The 17,575-nt window shown below is 41.0% G+C and overlaps 1 protein-coding gene across 1 annotated transcript in view; it reads right to left on the bottom strand.

Annotated features, from left to right (window-relative positions):
* Positions 1–10,911: 10,911 nt before the first annotated feature.
* FAM3C (FAM3 metabolism regulating signaling molecule C) overlaps positions 10,912–17,575 on the bottom strand; it is a gene marked incomplete in the record, with an annotated part of 61,914 nt that continues 55,250 nt past the window's right edge. The window contains 3 exon segments of the mRNA XM_034768540.1: positions 10,912–12,412; positions 13,602–13,728; positions 17,225–17,309. Of these exon segments, the coding sequence (XP_034624431.1) occupies positions 12,323–12,412; positions 13,602–13,728; positions 17,225–17,309 (302 nt within the window).

Below are 17,575 nucleotides of genomic sequence, written 5' to 3'. Positions count from 1 at the left end.
AGCGCACACCAGCAGGGGGTGTGAGGACAGTTGGTGAGAAAGACACCTCAGCTGGTGAGCACTAACACACCAAATATACAAGCCCTTAGCACACTAATTGAGCAACTGGATGTGGGTCCAGATATTTATTTTAGCTACAGGACATATAGTGCCATGTATCTTGGGAAATCTGCTATCGATCTTGAGTGCACTAACAAGGTAGAAAATTCCATCACACACACAAGATCAGAATCTGTCTTGTAGTTTGGCCATTTTTATAACTTACATGTGTTTACAACCAGGCAACATAACTGTTAAATAGCTGTGTGCTTGCCCATGTTATTGCTTAAATCAAACACAGTTTGGTACAATCAAACTTGCAATATGTATGATTCAAATTGTTTTTAATTTTAAAAAAGTAGAAACTTACTGTTGGGAAGTATTTTTGTAACCTCTTTCCCAGAGCTCTGAAAATTCATGTCTCATTGGGAGGCAGAATGAAATGTCTTATGATTACTTCTGTTTTTCTACAGCCGAGACTAGAAACTTTAAACTACAGGCTAAAAAAATTATGATCCCCAAGGTTACATTATTCATTTCCTTTTGTGTTGAAGGGTACATTGTACCCCCGTCAACAGCAAAGAAACAGGTCCATGACTGAAATAATATCCCTTTTTCCCCTAAAAGAAAGCCTGCACACTATCAGCTGAGAAACTGGAGAGCCACTGAAATGTAACACAGTGAGTAAATTTTGTTCCAAACATCTTAAAGGGCAAATGCATTGTTAGAGAATTTATTTGTCTATTGTCATTAAAAGGTTCTGCATAGAAGAGCATAACTTTAAGACATCATCTAATTGCAATTTGGAATGTATTGATGGGGGATTGTGTATGTTTTGATTTTTTTTTGACTTGCGAGTCATCCGTGATTTACACCAATTACAGCAAATTAAGGAATTACCTCTAATTTAGGCCTCATCTTCACTGCTAAAAAAGGGTTCATTTTTTGCCTTGGAATAGCTCACATCTGTTAGTTACCTGAGGTAAGAAACAGACCTTTTTAAGCAGTGAAGACAAGTGCTTAAAGAAAAAAGTAACTTAGTTTAGTGCTAACTGGTTTTGGAGCTTCACAGTCTTTGTGCACTTCTGGAGATTTCATTCCATCAAGGGTAAGAAGACTGGTAATCCTATAGCATGTGACATGCTGTTAGTGACTCCTGACTGTTTAGAATCCTTGTCTTAGAATGTTTTAGAATCAGTGTTTTAGAATCATTGTCTGCAAGAACAGAAACTTTGATTCAAGTGTTGTAGACAAAAATAATCTAAAGTCCATTTATTGAATGGACGTATTGACTATCATGAATCAGCAATGAGCTAACAAATGTTTTTTGGTAGCCCACTGTTATATTAAAATCATACCATCTCCCACAGTGATCTCATTGGCTCTCAGAAGTTAAAGCTGTAAGTGCTAGGATAGATTTCCCACAAAGACCCAGGTGTTGGCAATTCAGTGGTTAGCACTGCTTCCTTTTACTCAACACCCTACTAGTGCTTTATTTTAGTACTAAGAGGCAATATGCTATTGGAGCTGTAAAACGGAGGTCCTAATTACTTACAGTCATCAAAGATTCCAGGGTACTTTGGCCAAATAGTGACATTGCCCCTGCACCTCTGCATTAGTTTGGATAATAAAATTTTGCCTGCCTAAATGATGCTGAAATTTCAGTTGGATACAGCATTCTTCACTTCTTGACCTAAGCAGTTGATTGGTGTTGCAGTTATGGTCCAATTCTGCTCCTACCAAATCTGAATATGAAATCTGCTATTGACTTCAACAGGAGCAGGATTGGGCCCTTAAGTAGCCAAGGTGGTGTCATCCCACAGCGATGAGGGTGAATGATATTGCTGCTGTTATTACTCTCATGGATCAGTAATTGTTTAAAAGACAGGAAACAAAGGGTAGGAAGAAATGATCGGTTTTCACAATGGAGAAAGGTTAATAGTGGGGTTCCCCAAGAATCTGTACTGGGGCCACTGCTGGGTAACATTCATAAATGATCTGAAAAAGGGGGTAAACAGTGAAGTGGCAAAGTTTGCAGATGATACAAAACTACTCAGGAGTTAATTCCAAAGCAGACTGTGAAGAGTTACAAAGGGATCTCAAAAAACTGGGTGACTGGGCAACAAAAGGGCAGATGACATTTAATATTGTTAAATACAAAGTACACCTCTACCCTGATATGCTATCCTCGGGAGCCAAAAAATCTTACCGCGTTATATCGAACTTGCTTTGATCCGCCGGAGTGTGAAGCCCCGCCCCCCCGGAGCACTGCTTACCGCGTTATATCCGAATTCGTGTTACATTGGGATGTGTTATATCGGGGTAGAGGTGTAATGCACATTGGAAGGCATATTCCCAACTACACATACAAAATGATGGGGGTCTAAATTAGCTGTTACCACTCAAAAAAGATCTTGGGGTCATTGTGGATAGTTCTCTGACACAATCTGCTCAATGTGTAGCGGCAGTCCAAAAAGCTAACAGACAGTTAGAAACCATGAGGAAAGGGATAGATAAGACAGTAAATATAATGCCACTATATAAAGTCATAGTACACCCACACCTTGAATACAGCATGCAGTTCTGGTCATCCCATCTCAAAAAAAGATATATTAGAATTGGAAAAGGTACAGAGAAGGGCAACAAAAATGATTAGGGGTATGGAACAGCTTCCATCTGAGAGATTAAACAGACTAGGGCTGTTCAGTTTGGGAAAAGAAACAACTAAGGGAGGATATGATAGAGGTCTATAAAACATGAATGATGTGGAGAAAGTGAATAAAGAAGTGTTATTTTCCCCTACACAACACAAGAACTAGGAGTAACCTGATGAAATAATAGGCAGATTTAAAACAAACAAAAGTAATTACTTCCTCACACAATACACAGTCAACCTGTGGAACTCATTGGCAGCGGATGTTGTGAAGGCCAAATGTGTAACTGTGTTAAAAAATTTTTTTGCTAAGTTCATGGATGATAGGTTCACCAATGGCTATTAGCCAAGATGGTCAGGGATGCAACCCCATGCTCTGAGTGTTCCTAGCTTCTGACTGCCAGATGCTGGGACTGGATCACTCAATAATTGCCATGTTCGGTTCATTCACTCTGAAGCATCTGCATTGGCCACTGTTGAAGACATGATACTGGGCTAAACTGACCATTGGTCTGATCCAGTATGGCCGGTCTTATATTATGTTCAGTGCTCTACACCAATTCTTCACCTCTTCATTTATGTTATAGTATTTATTATTAAAGTTTAACAGGCATATTTTTGATTCTACATAATATAAAGAAAAGTGGAGACCATGTTGAACGATGTCCTTTACTAATGCTCTACACACAAGTTAAGGCAAAGAATTATTTGCATAGTGCCACCCGTGTATTAAGCACTTCACGGAAAGAAACAAATCAATGAGTTTGCCCCTTGCCCACCTCAGCTGTGGCTCTAACTGGCTTTAAAACAACTCACTGATCCAGGGGGGTAACTGAGGGCCATCCTGGCTTCTAGCATTACTTAGACCACTAACTGAGGATCATGGATACATTGCAGTGCAACAGCACATCTCTCTCTTCCCCAGCAATCTCCTATACCAGCAATCAGGGCACGTGAATGACACGGAGCCAGCTGAGATTTCCCTAACACAAAGGGAATCCTCAGCTGTTCATGTCCATGGGTTTTATGGCTACTTTGTGCTGACAAGACCAGCACAACAGGGCTGCAGTTCTGGCCCAAGATGTCTGTCCCACAGAGTTTATTGCTAGATTAACAATGTAGTTTCATAACATTAGTGCAATGGGAGGACTAGCATCGACAGATTTTTTGGAAAAAGCATGTTTTGACAGGGGTCTGCAAGAAGGGAAGGTGTAGGCAGGGAAAATTAGATCAGGGACAGTACCAGCTGCCAAGACTCAAGACAGGCCCAGGACTGAACTAGTGGGAATGCTGCAGGTCAGGAATGAAGTACGTTGATGGGACTATACAGACAACCATCACAGCCTGCACTATGCCTGACTCAAGCCACTGATACCAGTCCTCACCTTCCTAAGTTGTGACGTTATTTTGGTTTTTCTCCCCTTTTCCCAAAAAGTGCTGGCTTCATTTTTTACATTTATTTAATTAGTTCTTTTAAATACTTGTTCCTAACACAAACAATACTTCTGAGAAATCACAACTGCACTTGTAACCATTATGCACATGCTAAGAAACCAAGGGCTGTATTTTCAAGGGTTCTCTACTTGTGTGCCCGCTTAAGACTTGTAAGGGGGTATTAAGCTGGACAACCACAATTAGTGGAAGCTTTTCAAAATTCGCTGTCAGGAGATAGATAGTCAAGATCACTTGTTCCGTGCAACACAGACTTAGGTGGGAAAAGGCACTGGAAACAGGCAGAAGGCTCTCACAACCACCCCTCTGACCACATCAGGCTCTCTTGTCTTTACAGTATGTGAAAAGCTCAGTAACCACACAAAATATCAGTACCAGGGTAAGAAACTAGGAGTGGCAGTAGCACTTTGATTTGTGATGCAGGACTCTTTGGTTGGATTAGATCAAGGCTGAGTGTCCCTTTGGGAAATTGAAACCAGTCACATTCCCCTTCAACGTGTTGTAGATGTTAACATGTGTAGGCCTTTAACATTGTCCTGTCTCTGTCCTCTTCTCCACCCCCCAGCTAGTCCTTCATGCCTCATATTGGGAAATGCTAGTGTAGATCTTCATAAGAGAAAACTTACCCTTTCTTTCATGCCTGTATTAACAGTAAAATAGTTACTGACAAAATATCATCTGAGTTAGCTACCACTGAAATGAGACAGCTCGTACCTCAGAGCTATAGGTTCAGGCTCTTTGCAAACTCATGCAGAGGTCTCCACATCAGTTACATTTGCTCCATCTTTTGTTTTGGTTCTGGGTTGTTTTGCAACCATAGCAGTTAAAAGTTTTAATTTTTAATCAAAGCTGACATTGTGAGCCACGGCGGAGAATATTTACACAGCCCTCAGCTAGTCCCCTCACTCACCAACAGGGAAATGCACCCCACTCCTTAGGGAACTCTGATGTACACAATGACACTTTGGTATGCTAGCGATTGAGACACCTACCCACATTGGAGTCCCTGATGCAATTCTGCAACAGGGCCTTGCTCAATGAGGAGTTACTAAAACAACCTGCTGTAGATATTCCAATGACCTTATGCACAGAATTCAAGCAGGGCAGGGTAGTTTCACATGCTGAACCGAAACTGAAAAATTGCTACACAGAATCATAGAAATATAGAGCAGGAAGGAACCTTGAGAGGTCAAGTCCAGTCCCCTGTGTTGAGCCAGAACCAAGTAAACAGAAAATCCCTGACAGGTGTTTGTCTAACTTGTTTTTAATCAAATGATTAAGATTCCACAAACTTGAAAGCCTATTCCAATGCTTAACTATGCGCATAGTTAGTTACATATTAGGAAAATTTTTCTAATTTCTCTTGCTGCAGATTAAGCCCATTACTTCTTGTCCTACCTTCAGTGGACATGTAGAACAATTGATCACTGTCCTCGCCATAACAGCTCTTAGCATATTTGAAGACTTTTATCACTTTTGTTGCTCTCCTCTGGACTCTCGCCAATTTGTCCACATCTTTCCCAAAGTGTGGCTCCCAGAATTGGACACAGTATCTCCAAATGAAGTCTCTTCAGTGCCAAGCAGAAATGGACAATTGCTCACATATAACACTCTTAGTACATCCCAGACTTACATTAGGCTTCTTTGCTACTGCATTACATTGTTGACTCTCATTCAATTTGTGATCCACTATAACCCCCAGATCCTTTTCAGGAGTATTATCACCGAGTCACTTATTCCCCATTTTGTAGTTGTGCATTTGATTTTTCCTTCCTAATGAAATACTTTGTACTTGTCTTTATCAGGGTTACCTTTTTTTAAAACAACAAAAAGAGGACACTCCAAGAGGCCCTGCCCATGCCCCAACCCCGCCTCCTTCCCCACCCTGGCCCCACCCTAACTCCACCCCTTTCCCAAAGTCCCCACCCCAACTCTGCCTCCTCCCCTGAACGCTCCGCCCCCCTGCTCCTTCCCCTCCCCTGCTTCCTGCGAATCAAATGTTCACGGGAAGCCTGAAACAGGGAGGCAGGCAGCAGGTAAACTGGGGTGGGGGGGCGCAAGGAGGCGCGGCTCCAGTCCGGCCCCCTGGCCGAGCGGCTCGGGCCCGGGGGCGCCAGCCCCAGTTCCAGCCGAGCGCGCCAGCCCCGGCCCGGACCCCGGGGCACTGGCCCCGGCGAGCAGCTCCGGCCCGGCTCGGGCCTTGGGGCGCCGGGCCTGGTTCCGGCGGAGCGTGCCAGCCCCGGCCCGCCCTCCCCCCGGCGGTTCCAGCTCGGCTCGGGCCCCAGGGCACTGGCCCCAGCCGAGCGGCTCCGGGCCCCGCGGCTCCAGCCTGGCTCACGCCCTGGGGGGCACCGGCCCCGGTTCCAGCGGAGCGTGCCGGTCCCAGCCTGCCCCGGCGGCTCCAGCGTGGCTCAGGCCCCGGGACACAGGCATTGGCCCCAGCCGAGTGGCTCCGGCCCGCCCCGGCGGCTCCAGCTTGGCTCGGGCCCCGGGGCTCGGGCACCGGCCCCAGCCGAGTGGCTCCGGCCCCGGGGCACCGGCCGAGCGACTCCGGCCCCGGCGACTCCAGCTCGGATCGGGCCCCGGGGCACCAGCCCCAGCACCGGCCGGCTGCCGAGCAGCGCCGGCCCCAGCGGCTCCAGCTCCGGTCCCAGCGCGGATCCAAGCCCCACGGCCCCTCCCTATTTTCCCAGACATGTCCGGCTTTTTGGAATTTCCCCCCAGACGGGGATTTGACGACCAAAAAGCCGGACATGTCCAGGAAAATCCGGACTTATGGTAACCCTATCTTTATAGAATTTCCTTGTTTATTTCAGACCAATTCTCTAATTTGTCAAAGTTGTTATGAAGTCTAATTCTGCCCTCCAAAGTGCTAGCAACCTCTCCACTCAGATTTTATAAGCATACTCTCCAAGTCATTAATGAAAATATTTACTAGTATTGGACACAAGACTGACCTCTGCAGGACCCCACTATATAGATTCATAGACTTTAAGGTCAGAAGGAACCATCATGATCATCTAGTCCAGAGGTCCTCAATCTGTGGGGCATGCCCCTAAGGGGGTGCCAAGGAACATTTTAGGGGCCCAGTTGGGGCCCGGACAGCCCCCACAGGGGGCGGGGATGGAATGTCACCGAGCTCTGCTCCTGGCCCCAGCTCCAGCTGCTGGCCAGCCCCATCCCTGGGGCTTCGCTCTTGGTCCCATGCCCGTGGGCCCAGGCTGCCAGATCCATGCCTGGGGCTCTGAACTCACCCCAGCTGTGGCCCCAGCCTCGGCCCACTTACCAGTCTGTGTGCCCCCCTCACGGAACTGCAGCCCCGCTCCTAGCCAGTGCGGGGGAAATGGGGGCAGGGTCGGAAGGTAAAATGTTTGGGGACCACTGATCTAGTTTGACCTCCTGCACACTGCAGGCCACAGAACCTCACCTACCCACTCCTGTAATAAACCCCTAACCTCTGCTGGAGTTACTGAATTCCTTAAATCATGATTTAAAGACTTCAAGTTACAGAGAATCCACCATTTGCACAGTTTAAACCTACAAGTTTAAAATGCTGCATGCTGTAGAGGAAAGGGAAAAACCCTCAGGGTCTCTGCCAATCTAACCTGGGGAAAATTTCTTCCTGACCCCAAATATGGACATCAGTTAGATTCTGAGCATGTGGGCAACTCACCAGCCAGATACCTGGGAAAGAATTCTCTGTTGTAACTCAGAGCCCTCCCATCTAGTGTCCCATCACCAGCCACTGGAGTTATTTGCTACTAGCAGTTGCAGATTTCCTACAATGACATGTAGCCCATCTCATCATATCATCCTCTCCATAAACTTATCAAGCTCAGTCTTGAAGCCAGTTAGGTTTTTTGTCCTCCACAGCTCCCCTTGGAATGCTATTCCAAAACTTCACTCCTTTGATGGGTGGAAACCTTCATCTAATTTCATGCCTGTTCTGTTCATTCCCTGTGGGGCACCTGGCATTGACCACTGTCAGAAGATAGGATACTGGGCTAGAGGGACCTTTGGTCTGACTCAGTATGGCCATTCTTATGCCTAAACTTGTTGATAGACAGATTATATCCATTTGTTCTTGTGTCCACATTTGTGCTTAACTTAAATAACTCCTCTCCCTCCCTGGTATTTATTCTCTGATGTATTTATAGAGAGCAATCATATCTCCCCATAGCCTTCTTTTGGTTAGGCTAAACCAGCCAAGCTTTTTGAGTCTCCTCTCATAACAAATATACCTCCTCCCAGTTTACAGGAAACCACAGATAACTACTATGAGTATGGTCTTTCAACCAGATGTGCACCCACATTGTATTAATTTCATATGGGCCACATTTCCCTAATTTGATTATTAGAATGGCATGTGGGACTGATTAGGTTGGTTTGGCCTGATTTGTTCTTGACAAATCCATGCTGGCAATTCTTTATAACCCTATTATCCTCTAGCTGCTTACAAATAGAATGTTTAATAATTTGTTCCAGTATCTTTCCAGGTATCAAAATTAGACTGACTGATCTATAATTCCCTAGGTCGTCTTTGTCCCCCTATGCTATGTTTGCCATGTGCCAGTTCTCTGGGACCTCACCTGTCCTCCATGAGTTTTCAAATATAGTTGATAAGGATTCCAAAATTACTTAGGACGAACGTCTATCAGGCTCTGCCTACCTGAATACATGTAAATACTATTTCATCTGTTCTTTCCCTATTTTGGCTTGAACTCCTTCACCTTTCTTGTTAATATTGTGTTGAGGATCTGGTCACCATTAACCTTTTTAGTAAAGACTGAAGCAAAACAGGCATTAAACATCTCTGCCTTCTTGATGTCATCAATTATTAGTTTTCCTTCCCCGCTAAGTAGAGGACCTACAATTTCTTTCATCTTGCTCCTAATGAATTTAAAAACCATCTTATCTTTTATGTTCCTTGCTAGGTGTAACACATTTTGTGATGTATCCTTTCTGATTCTGTCCCTACATTCTTATGCTATTCTTTTGTACGCCTCCTCAGCAATTCATCCATATTTCTACTTTTTGTAGGATTCCTTTTTGGTTTTCAGGTAATTAAAAAGCTCCTGATGGAGCCATACTGGCCTCTTCCTATTCTTACCATCTTTCCTTCGCGTTGGGATAATCTACAGTTGTACATTTAATACCGTCAAACTAGGAGTCACATGATGGGTTAATTCATCATTCCATCAAAGTCAAGCAGCTCCGTATCTTCATCTGTGTGAACTGTCAGAAGCTTGTGAAACAGTTATTGCCTCAGAACTGAATGATAATAGTATTAAAAAAAAATGTATGCAGATTGCATTACTTGGCTCAAACCACAAATTAGAACACAAGCCTCTGCAATTACTAAAACCTGTTTCTTGTACACCCTTCGGCATTCAGCACATATATCCAATCATTGTAATATTTGACAACTTAGTATGAAAACTAAGAATTGGTCTACGTTACAGAATTAGGTCGACGTAAGGCAGCTTATGTCGACCTAATTAGGTCAGTGTACACACTACAGCCTTGTCCTGTCGATGTAAGTGCCCTACTACACCAACATCATACCTGCACCGCCACGAGAGGCATAGAGCTTATGTCAGTGTAGTTAGGGCAATGCAATGTCCATGGAGACATTGGGTTAAGCTGGCTGTCATTCTTGTCAATTTCATGCTCCATGCTGGAGCCGTGAAATTGACAAGAGAGCCTGGGGCTCGTGGTGGGCTCCAGGTAGAGCCTGGTTGCCCCACAGCTTGTCTCCTCACTCCCAACCAGGTTGCTGCCTGTGCTCGTTGCTGAGAGCCCTGCTGCCTCCAGACTCCCCACTGGGCTGGTGCCCCAGCTCTCCACTCAAGGAGATGAGAAGCCTGGGCAGCTGCCCCCTCGCCCATCCGCTCTCCTCGAGGAGGCAAGAAGCCTGAGGTGGCAGCTGGGCTCCTGGCAGGGAGCTTTGAGCCCTGGCTCTCAGCTCCCCATGCTGCCTGTCTTCAGTTGGTGGAAGCACTCCTGGTGAGGATGCGCACCACCAACGAAAGGAAGGTAGTGTGAACATCAGCCACCACAGTAATTACTGTGGTGGCTGTAAGTTGACCTAACATAGGTCGATTTAAGTTTGTAGTGTAGACACACCCCATATGAATGTCATTTTGTTGGCACTCGTATCAGAATAGAGGCTAGTAAGACAATAGCCTAGAGAGATTATTCATATACAAACTGGATTTTGTTTTATATAGCTATACAAACCCCTAAGTACTGTATGTTCAAAATTCTTTCAAATGGAATATTCACAGTACAAACAAATGTATTTTATCATTACCTAAACACTAAAGCTTATACATTCATTTTCTTGATTAATCTCACATTGTGAAATAAAGTTAGTTTCCAGTTTATAGAACTGAGGGGATTTTTACTTTATTTGATGAAAAAATATACATGGTATTGACACGTATGATGTAATCTCTCTCAAATAAGAACTAACAATTTGTATGATATTTTACAAATAAATTGTTTCACTTAAGGTGCATTTATTGCTGTTCTACATTAAACTTGAGGGAAAAACATTACATAGCAGGCTAGTTAAACATAGAAAACAATTCAAATTCCAGTCTTACTCATTTCTTATTAGAGGTGGATATTATTCTGAACAAAGTTATCATTCCCTATATTGCTTCAAAGATTTTAGTATATTAAGTTTGAAGTTTGTCTCAGAAGATACTGATTACATAGCATTCTGAGTAGCACTATTTGTGATTCATATTGCAGTTCCTGACTTTTTTTTTTTTTATGGTACTGCTCAAAGATGTTGACCATTTATACTAGAACATACAGTGTAAATAGAACTCCAAGGGATTAAATAGAATTCTGCTCTAGTCCCTGTACAGTAAATGACTGGATAGTCAGTTTCACTGTACTCACTTTGTATTCAGAAAAAGGTTCTATGCCAGCCTTACTAAAAATATAAGTGATTAAAAAAAATAATTTCTACAGAAAATATTCGGTTTTCTATTTACTCTTACATGAGCTATGGTATAAGGCCACTTTAACTTGGTCCAGTTTTTTAAAATCCACTGCTGAAAGGGATACAGTGTTAGCTAATTTTTCGATACCAATTGATATATATCTTAAAATGTGATGCTCTCTGTAACATCCCATCCTAAGTACTGATTGAGTATCTTGATTCACATTAGAACTAGTACAGGTAGTAGTGAAACTGTGCATAATTATGTATACTAAATTCCTATGAGGAAACAGCCCACTTTCTAACATGCTTTCCTCACTGGGAAATCTTGCTCCTAGGACTAGAATTAAAACAGAACCGCATTCCATCATACAGCTCTATCATTCAGCTAGTTAGTATTGCTGAACAGCCATAGGTAGACCTGAAGGTTAGGCAGCTGGTACAAAAATTATAATAAAAACAAAATAATTGAGTCATAGAACTGTTATTAAGCCAAGTATCTTCTACAAAGTAAACACTATTTCCATGTTAAATACAAATCTTTTCAAGCTTTTTTTTTTTTAAATATCATGTACAAGTATTTATATATTTACTTTTGTTTTAATAAAAAAATTGTTTAATTGTGCTTCTTGTGGCTGATCTACACTTTTGTATAAAGTACACTGATTTTGTTGATTATTAGGTTTTTGGGGGGGCTGCAAAACAAAATTCTAAAGCATTTGTACTAGAATAACCAAATAGATCTTTAATAAAAAGTGATGCTGCCATCAAAAGGCAGAGGCTAAAAAAATTAAAGCTCTTTAATTCCTCACTAAAATGTACATATTCCACAAAGGTTACGGACTCACAGCAACATTTACATTGTTAGAGGACAGTACAATATCCTTCAGTATGAGTTCATTCCTTTACTGGGTACTTAATTGCTTAGTCAGTAGGTCTAACATGATTATTTACCATAGGCAAACTAAATGGTGCACTTTGAGGAACGCTGTTTAGAAATGGTTCACTGTCTTGTTTATTATGGGCCTATTTACAAAACAATTTCTAGAGGCGTTAGCAATAAATAATTCTGATATTCAAAACGTCAACGCTCATGTGCACACAGACAAGATGGATGCATGCTTTAAAAATATTTACATTACACAGTATCTTCTTCATAGCCCTCTCCCTTATAATAGCAGAAAGTGCATTTTCTCTCACATTCTTAGTTTCGAATCTTTGTTTTAATCTTGCTTCTGAGGGATACAGCCTTCCATCTCAACAACTTCTGGCCAGCCTTCGTATTTGTTTGTATCTTTGTTGTTCTTTATATGCTACAAAGAGAGAACATGAATCCATTGTTAAAAATAAAACCATTTGTCCTGTTACCATTGTAAATATTGCTAGGCTACCACTGATTAATAAAAAAAATGATGCCCCTGCAGAAATGCATATACATCCTTTAGCAAAACTCTGTAGGTCTGAGATCGAACTAGAGACAAAATAAATTATTTTCCCTTATCTATAACACCCATTGCAAATAACCCACATCATGAACCATACAAAATGAATGACCATAATAGAATATCTGCTAATAGCCATGAATTTGGAAAACTGGATGATAAATATAGGCACCTTAAATCAGAGTTTCTCAAATGCGACCACCATGGTCTTTTCTTGCAGCCACAGCCTCCTGGGCTGTGATTGCAGGGGGGGAGGGAAGGAGAGGGGAAGGTGGGCACTAAGCGGTGGCCCTCTCCCAGGGCCTCCAGCAGCGGTTGGGGCCCTGCCCCCCTCTGGAGAGACAAACTCTGGAAGTGCAGGCAGCTGGTGTTTCTAGTCTGTTTAGGTCCAGTAAAGAATAGACACAAGTGTAAATTAATTTTTATTACTGGAGTCTGAAAAAACCCTACATAAATAAATTACGATTTGGACATGTATACATGCATATTTTATTTTGTTTTTCCTAAAGTTAATTTAGTATTTTAGGAAAAATTGTCAGCGCAGCCATCAGCAAGAGTTGGTAGCCGCACTGAGGTCACCAAAAAATTTGTTGTGAGAACCCCTGCCTTAGACTATCTGTAGGCACTGAAATAAGTGTTCTATTTTCAAAAGCAACTTGAAATAATTGGGATCTGTTGGGTGATTGGCATTTTTGAAAATTAGACTACTTATTAGGTGCCTAAATTTTTAATTTCAAACACCCATTTTTGAACTGGCCTACATGACCATATTATAGCTACCTATTTTTTTTTTTTTTTTTTTTAAGTAAAAAAAACTCATGTTACAGAATTTTAATTAATCAGTTTTAATGTAGAAAAATGATACATAGATCTAAGGTGCATATCACAGAATCCTTTTGTATATTTAAAATAAGTTAAATATTCAAAGAATTATTTGTGGAACTTAAATACTATCTATTGTGATATGTTTGAGACAATGATTGATGTTCATATAATAGGCTGAGCCTCGGTTAGTACAAATTGACTTGTCACATTCTGAAAAGTAATATTAGAAACAAACCTGTTCAAATGGACTTTTAGTCTTAATTCCTTTTCCACCACAAAAGACCCAGTTATCTCTAAAACCAAGGTTTGTAATAGACGTGCTTCCCAGTTCAGCAATCAGTTTCCGTGCCTCCTCATTAAGCCTTGAGCAAAATGCAAAGTGTGTTAAATGTGAAAAATAGAATCCATGTAGCTAGATCCTTTATTGCTCAGTTCACCATTCAGCTTCTAATTCACACAATACAATTTCCAGTTAGTTGGTATTTGGGCTAGTGTTACAATTAGAATTGGGAATGCATCTCTTTATCAGGCCAATTGATGGAATGAGATTTCTACCATTTGATGCCAAAATGCCAGCATGCGGATCCAAACCTGCAAAAACCAAGGCCTCCAATCCCACAAGGATCTATGCACATGCTTAACTTAAAGAATGTTAGTACTTCCATTGAGTTCAGTGGGACTACTCGTGCTCAAACTTAATCACACATGAAAGCTTTCATAGGATTAGGGCCTAAATCTGGATCAGGATCTGATCACCACCTGCTCAGCCCATATCTATAGAGAACAATTTTTGGAATAGTATCACTCACTCAGGCCATAAGAAGATATCAATCAACCTTTCCAAGGTAGGCCTGATAGACTGTAGATTACAATCAACCACATGAATTATTCATCTTTTGTATGCTTTTCTCTAGGTTTTGATTTTATATTTTTGAATGTTTTGATGTCATAAGCAGGCCATTTAGTCTGATCACAACTAAGTGAAAGATGAAACGTATGCTTGCTCAGGTCCCAATTTAAAATTAATGATGCTGCCCTTTGCCACAATTATGGCTCTAGAGCTAAACAAACCAGTTATAGCAGGGAAGATAAAGCAATGATGTAACGATAAATTTTATTCCAAAATTTTTTTTGAGGCAATCCTTTTATCTCCTGCCAGCTACTATATTTTGATCAGTAATTTGGCTCATTTTCAATTTCTGAGCACTCCACAAAATTTTTGATTACTACTAACTAATGTGGTACAATCATATGGTATGAACTCAGAATACATCACATTAAGCCAGAGCTTTGGGCACACCAAATTGAGTTAATTTTGGGGCTACTGTCCTGTGATTGTACAGAATATTTATATGGTTACATCCCACCAATGCAGCTCTACAGATAAGGCACAGATTTTGTTGAAATTGTTTGCATTTACTATTACCGGGATGCAATATTGATGAGGTTTTTATTATTCATATGAAGTTATTGTTACTAGTGAACATTAGAGTCTGGCTATTGACATGGACCGCCCAAACCCACATTCCTATTGACCTGTTGAGCTTAGATACTAGCTCTCACAAATACACAGCTGGGATATGATTACTGAAACAAAACAAAAGAAATTTCTGCATCCATCTTATTAAATATCATGAAGGGAAAAAACAGGTAACAGATAGCTTGTCAAAAGGGGAGGGGGTGGTGGAAGAGACACCGTCAGGTGTGGTGGAGAAGCAGAAGGAGATGTTGGAGGAAAGAAGTGATAATTTTTAATTGCCTTCTTTCCCCAGCAGTAGTTTGAAATAGGCAGCCACTTTTAATCCACTCTATTGTACAACCTACTTTGGGAACAGTTCAATATTATAAATCTAGGCTTTACCATAGAAAGTGGCTATTGTGCCACAATCTGCTACTGAAAGAACAGCTGGGCTGGAGGGGGATGGATTAACAGAACTTGAAAAATATTTACAAAAAATTTTTTGAATACTTAATTTATTTCCTAATTAGGAAAAAGTTGCTCATAACTTTGTTTGTTCTCATATTCTTCCACAAGGAATTATTTTTCATAATTGAAGGATAGGTTGCATAAAACTCCCCAAAATTATTTGTAATGGCTAATTAGTTTTAAAAATGGAAATAATAGATAACCTATAAACTAATAGCAATAAGACACATCTGAGTCTGCATTAGTTTGCTGTTGGTGAACACTTTGGTGGTTTGACAGTTTGCCTCACATCGTCTCCTTGTGTAGACCAACAGTTTACTAAAGCATAACCTATTGTAGCTTACTAATATAGTGCAAATGCCACCACCTCAGTCACATACACTGGCAATTACAATACTTAGGCAAAAGGGAATCAACTAATAGTCATGATGACAACCTTGACTCTTGACTTATTTGCTTGTGTTGGTTTAAACAACATTTAGGGCCTGAGCTTGAGAACGAGGAGATGAAACCTGAGATACATGAATATTCATGTATGGAAAACTGAACCAACTGCACCTGTAATGTATGCACAGACCATGGACCTAACGAGTTCTTTGATTTCATATTAACTTTATAACAAAAAAAGAAATGAACTTGCACAATCTATTGATATGGTAATGGCAAAACAGACAGACATTACATATCTGCATTTGAAGAAGTTAGGTTTTTTTACCCACGAAAGCTTATGCCCAAATAAATCTGTTAGTCTTTAATGTGCCACCGGACTCCTTGTTGTTTTTGTGAATGTAGACTAACACGGCTACCCCGTTACATTACATATGTAGTTATTTAGATGTCAAAGTCGTGCATGGGACACTTTCACCGCAAAAAGCCCTTTGATACCCAATTCATTGCGCCTTTTAACCTAAAAGGCTTTATAATCATAACTGCTACATATGTAGCATAGGTTTCGGAGTAGCCGCCGTGTTAGTCTGTATCCGCAAAATGAACAGGAGTACTTGTGGCAACTTAGAGACTAACAAATTTATTTGAGCATAAGCTTTCGTGGGCTACAGCCCACTTCTTCGGATGCATAGAATGGAACATATATTGAGGAGATATATATATATATATACACACACGCACACGCACACACATACAGAGAGCGTGAAAAGGTGGGAGTTGTCACCAGTTGGCCTCTCAGAGTTGGTAAGACAACTCCCACCTTTTCATGCTTTCTGTATGTGTATATATATCTCCTCAATATATGTTCCATTCTATGCATCAGAAGAAGTGGCTGTAGCCCACGAAAGCTTATGCTCAAATAAATTTGTTAGTCTCTAAGGTGCCACAAGTACTCCTGTTCTATATGTAGCATACTAAATACAGTAGAACCTCAGAGTTACGAACACTAGAGTTATGAACGGACCAGTCAACCACATACCTCATACCAGAAGTACGCAATCAGGCAGCAATAGAGAGAGAGAGACACACACACACACACAAAATACAGCACAGTATTGTGTTAAATGTAAACTACTAAAAAAATAAAGGAAAGCAGCATTTTTCTTCTGCACAGCCATGGTTCAAACCTCTATGAAGTCAATGTTCCGTTGTAAACTTTTGAAAGAACAACCGTAAAGTTTTGTTCAGAGTTATGAACATTTCAGAATTACGAACAACCTCCATTTCCAAGATGTTTGTAACTCTGAGGTTCTACTGTATGCTTTATTACTGCACAGCCTGGAGTATTCACACTTCAGGTTACAAGATCATAAAAATTAAGAAACTTTCCCCAAAAGGATAGTGTCAATGCTATTTTCCCAGAAGAAAAATTTCTTCAAACATGTTTTAGGAACAGTTTAGGTTTTTTTCAGTACACATACATATATGTTAAGTATTTAAAAATGCAGGATACGCAAAATTTACTATATTTGGTCAATACATACTTGGTTGCACCATCATCATAGGTTCCCATTAACACTACAGTTCCATCTTGAATGGACTTTAGGAAGTCAATAAATGGTGCCACATCTGAACAGAGATAGAATACACAAAATTACCGCAAAATACAATTACCATACCAAATCTAGACAAGACACTATTCCTTCTGCAGTACTAATTCAACATTGAGATATCCCTTATACATAGTTTATACATGGAAATTAAGTGGGGAAAAGATGACTAAAGCATCAGAGAAACTATACCTTAATTTTATAGCTGCAGGTATTTTATTACACAGAATAGGTGAAACTGATGTTTGTTTCCATTTAAATTCAAAATGGTGGCAATAAACTGAA

The sequence above is a fragment of the Trachemys scripta genome, chromosome 1 (assembly GCF_013100865.1).
Source record: "Trachemys scripta elegans isolate TJP31775 chromosome 1, CAS_Tse_1.0, whole genome shotgun sequence".
Taxonomy (NCBI): Eukaryota; Metazoa; Chordata; order Testudines; family Emydidae; genus Trachemys; species Trachemys scripta.
Note: the sequence above shows the minus strand (reverse complement) of the source record. Positions and strands in the feature narration are given on the sequence as shown.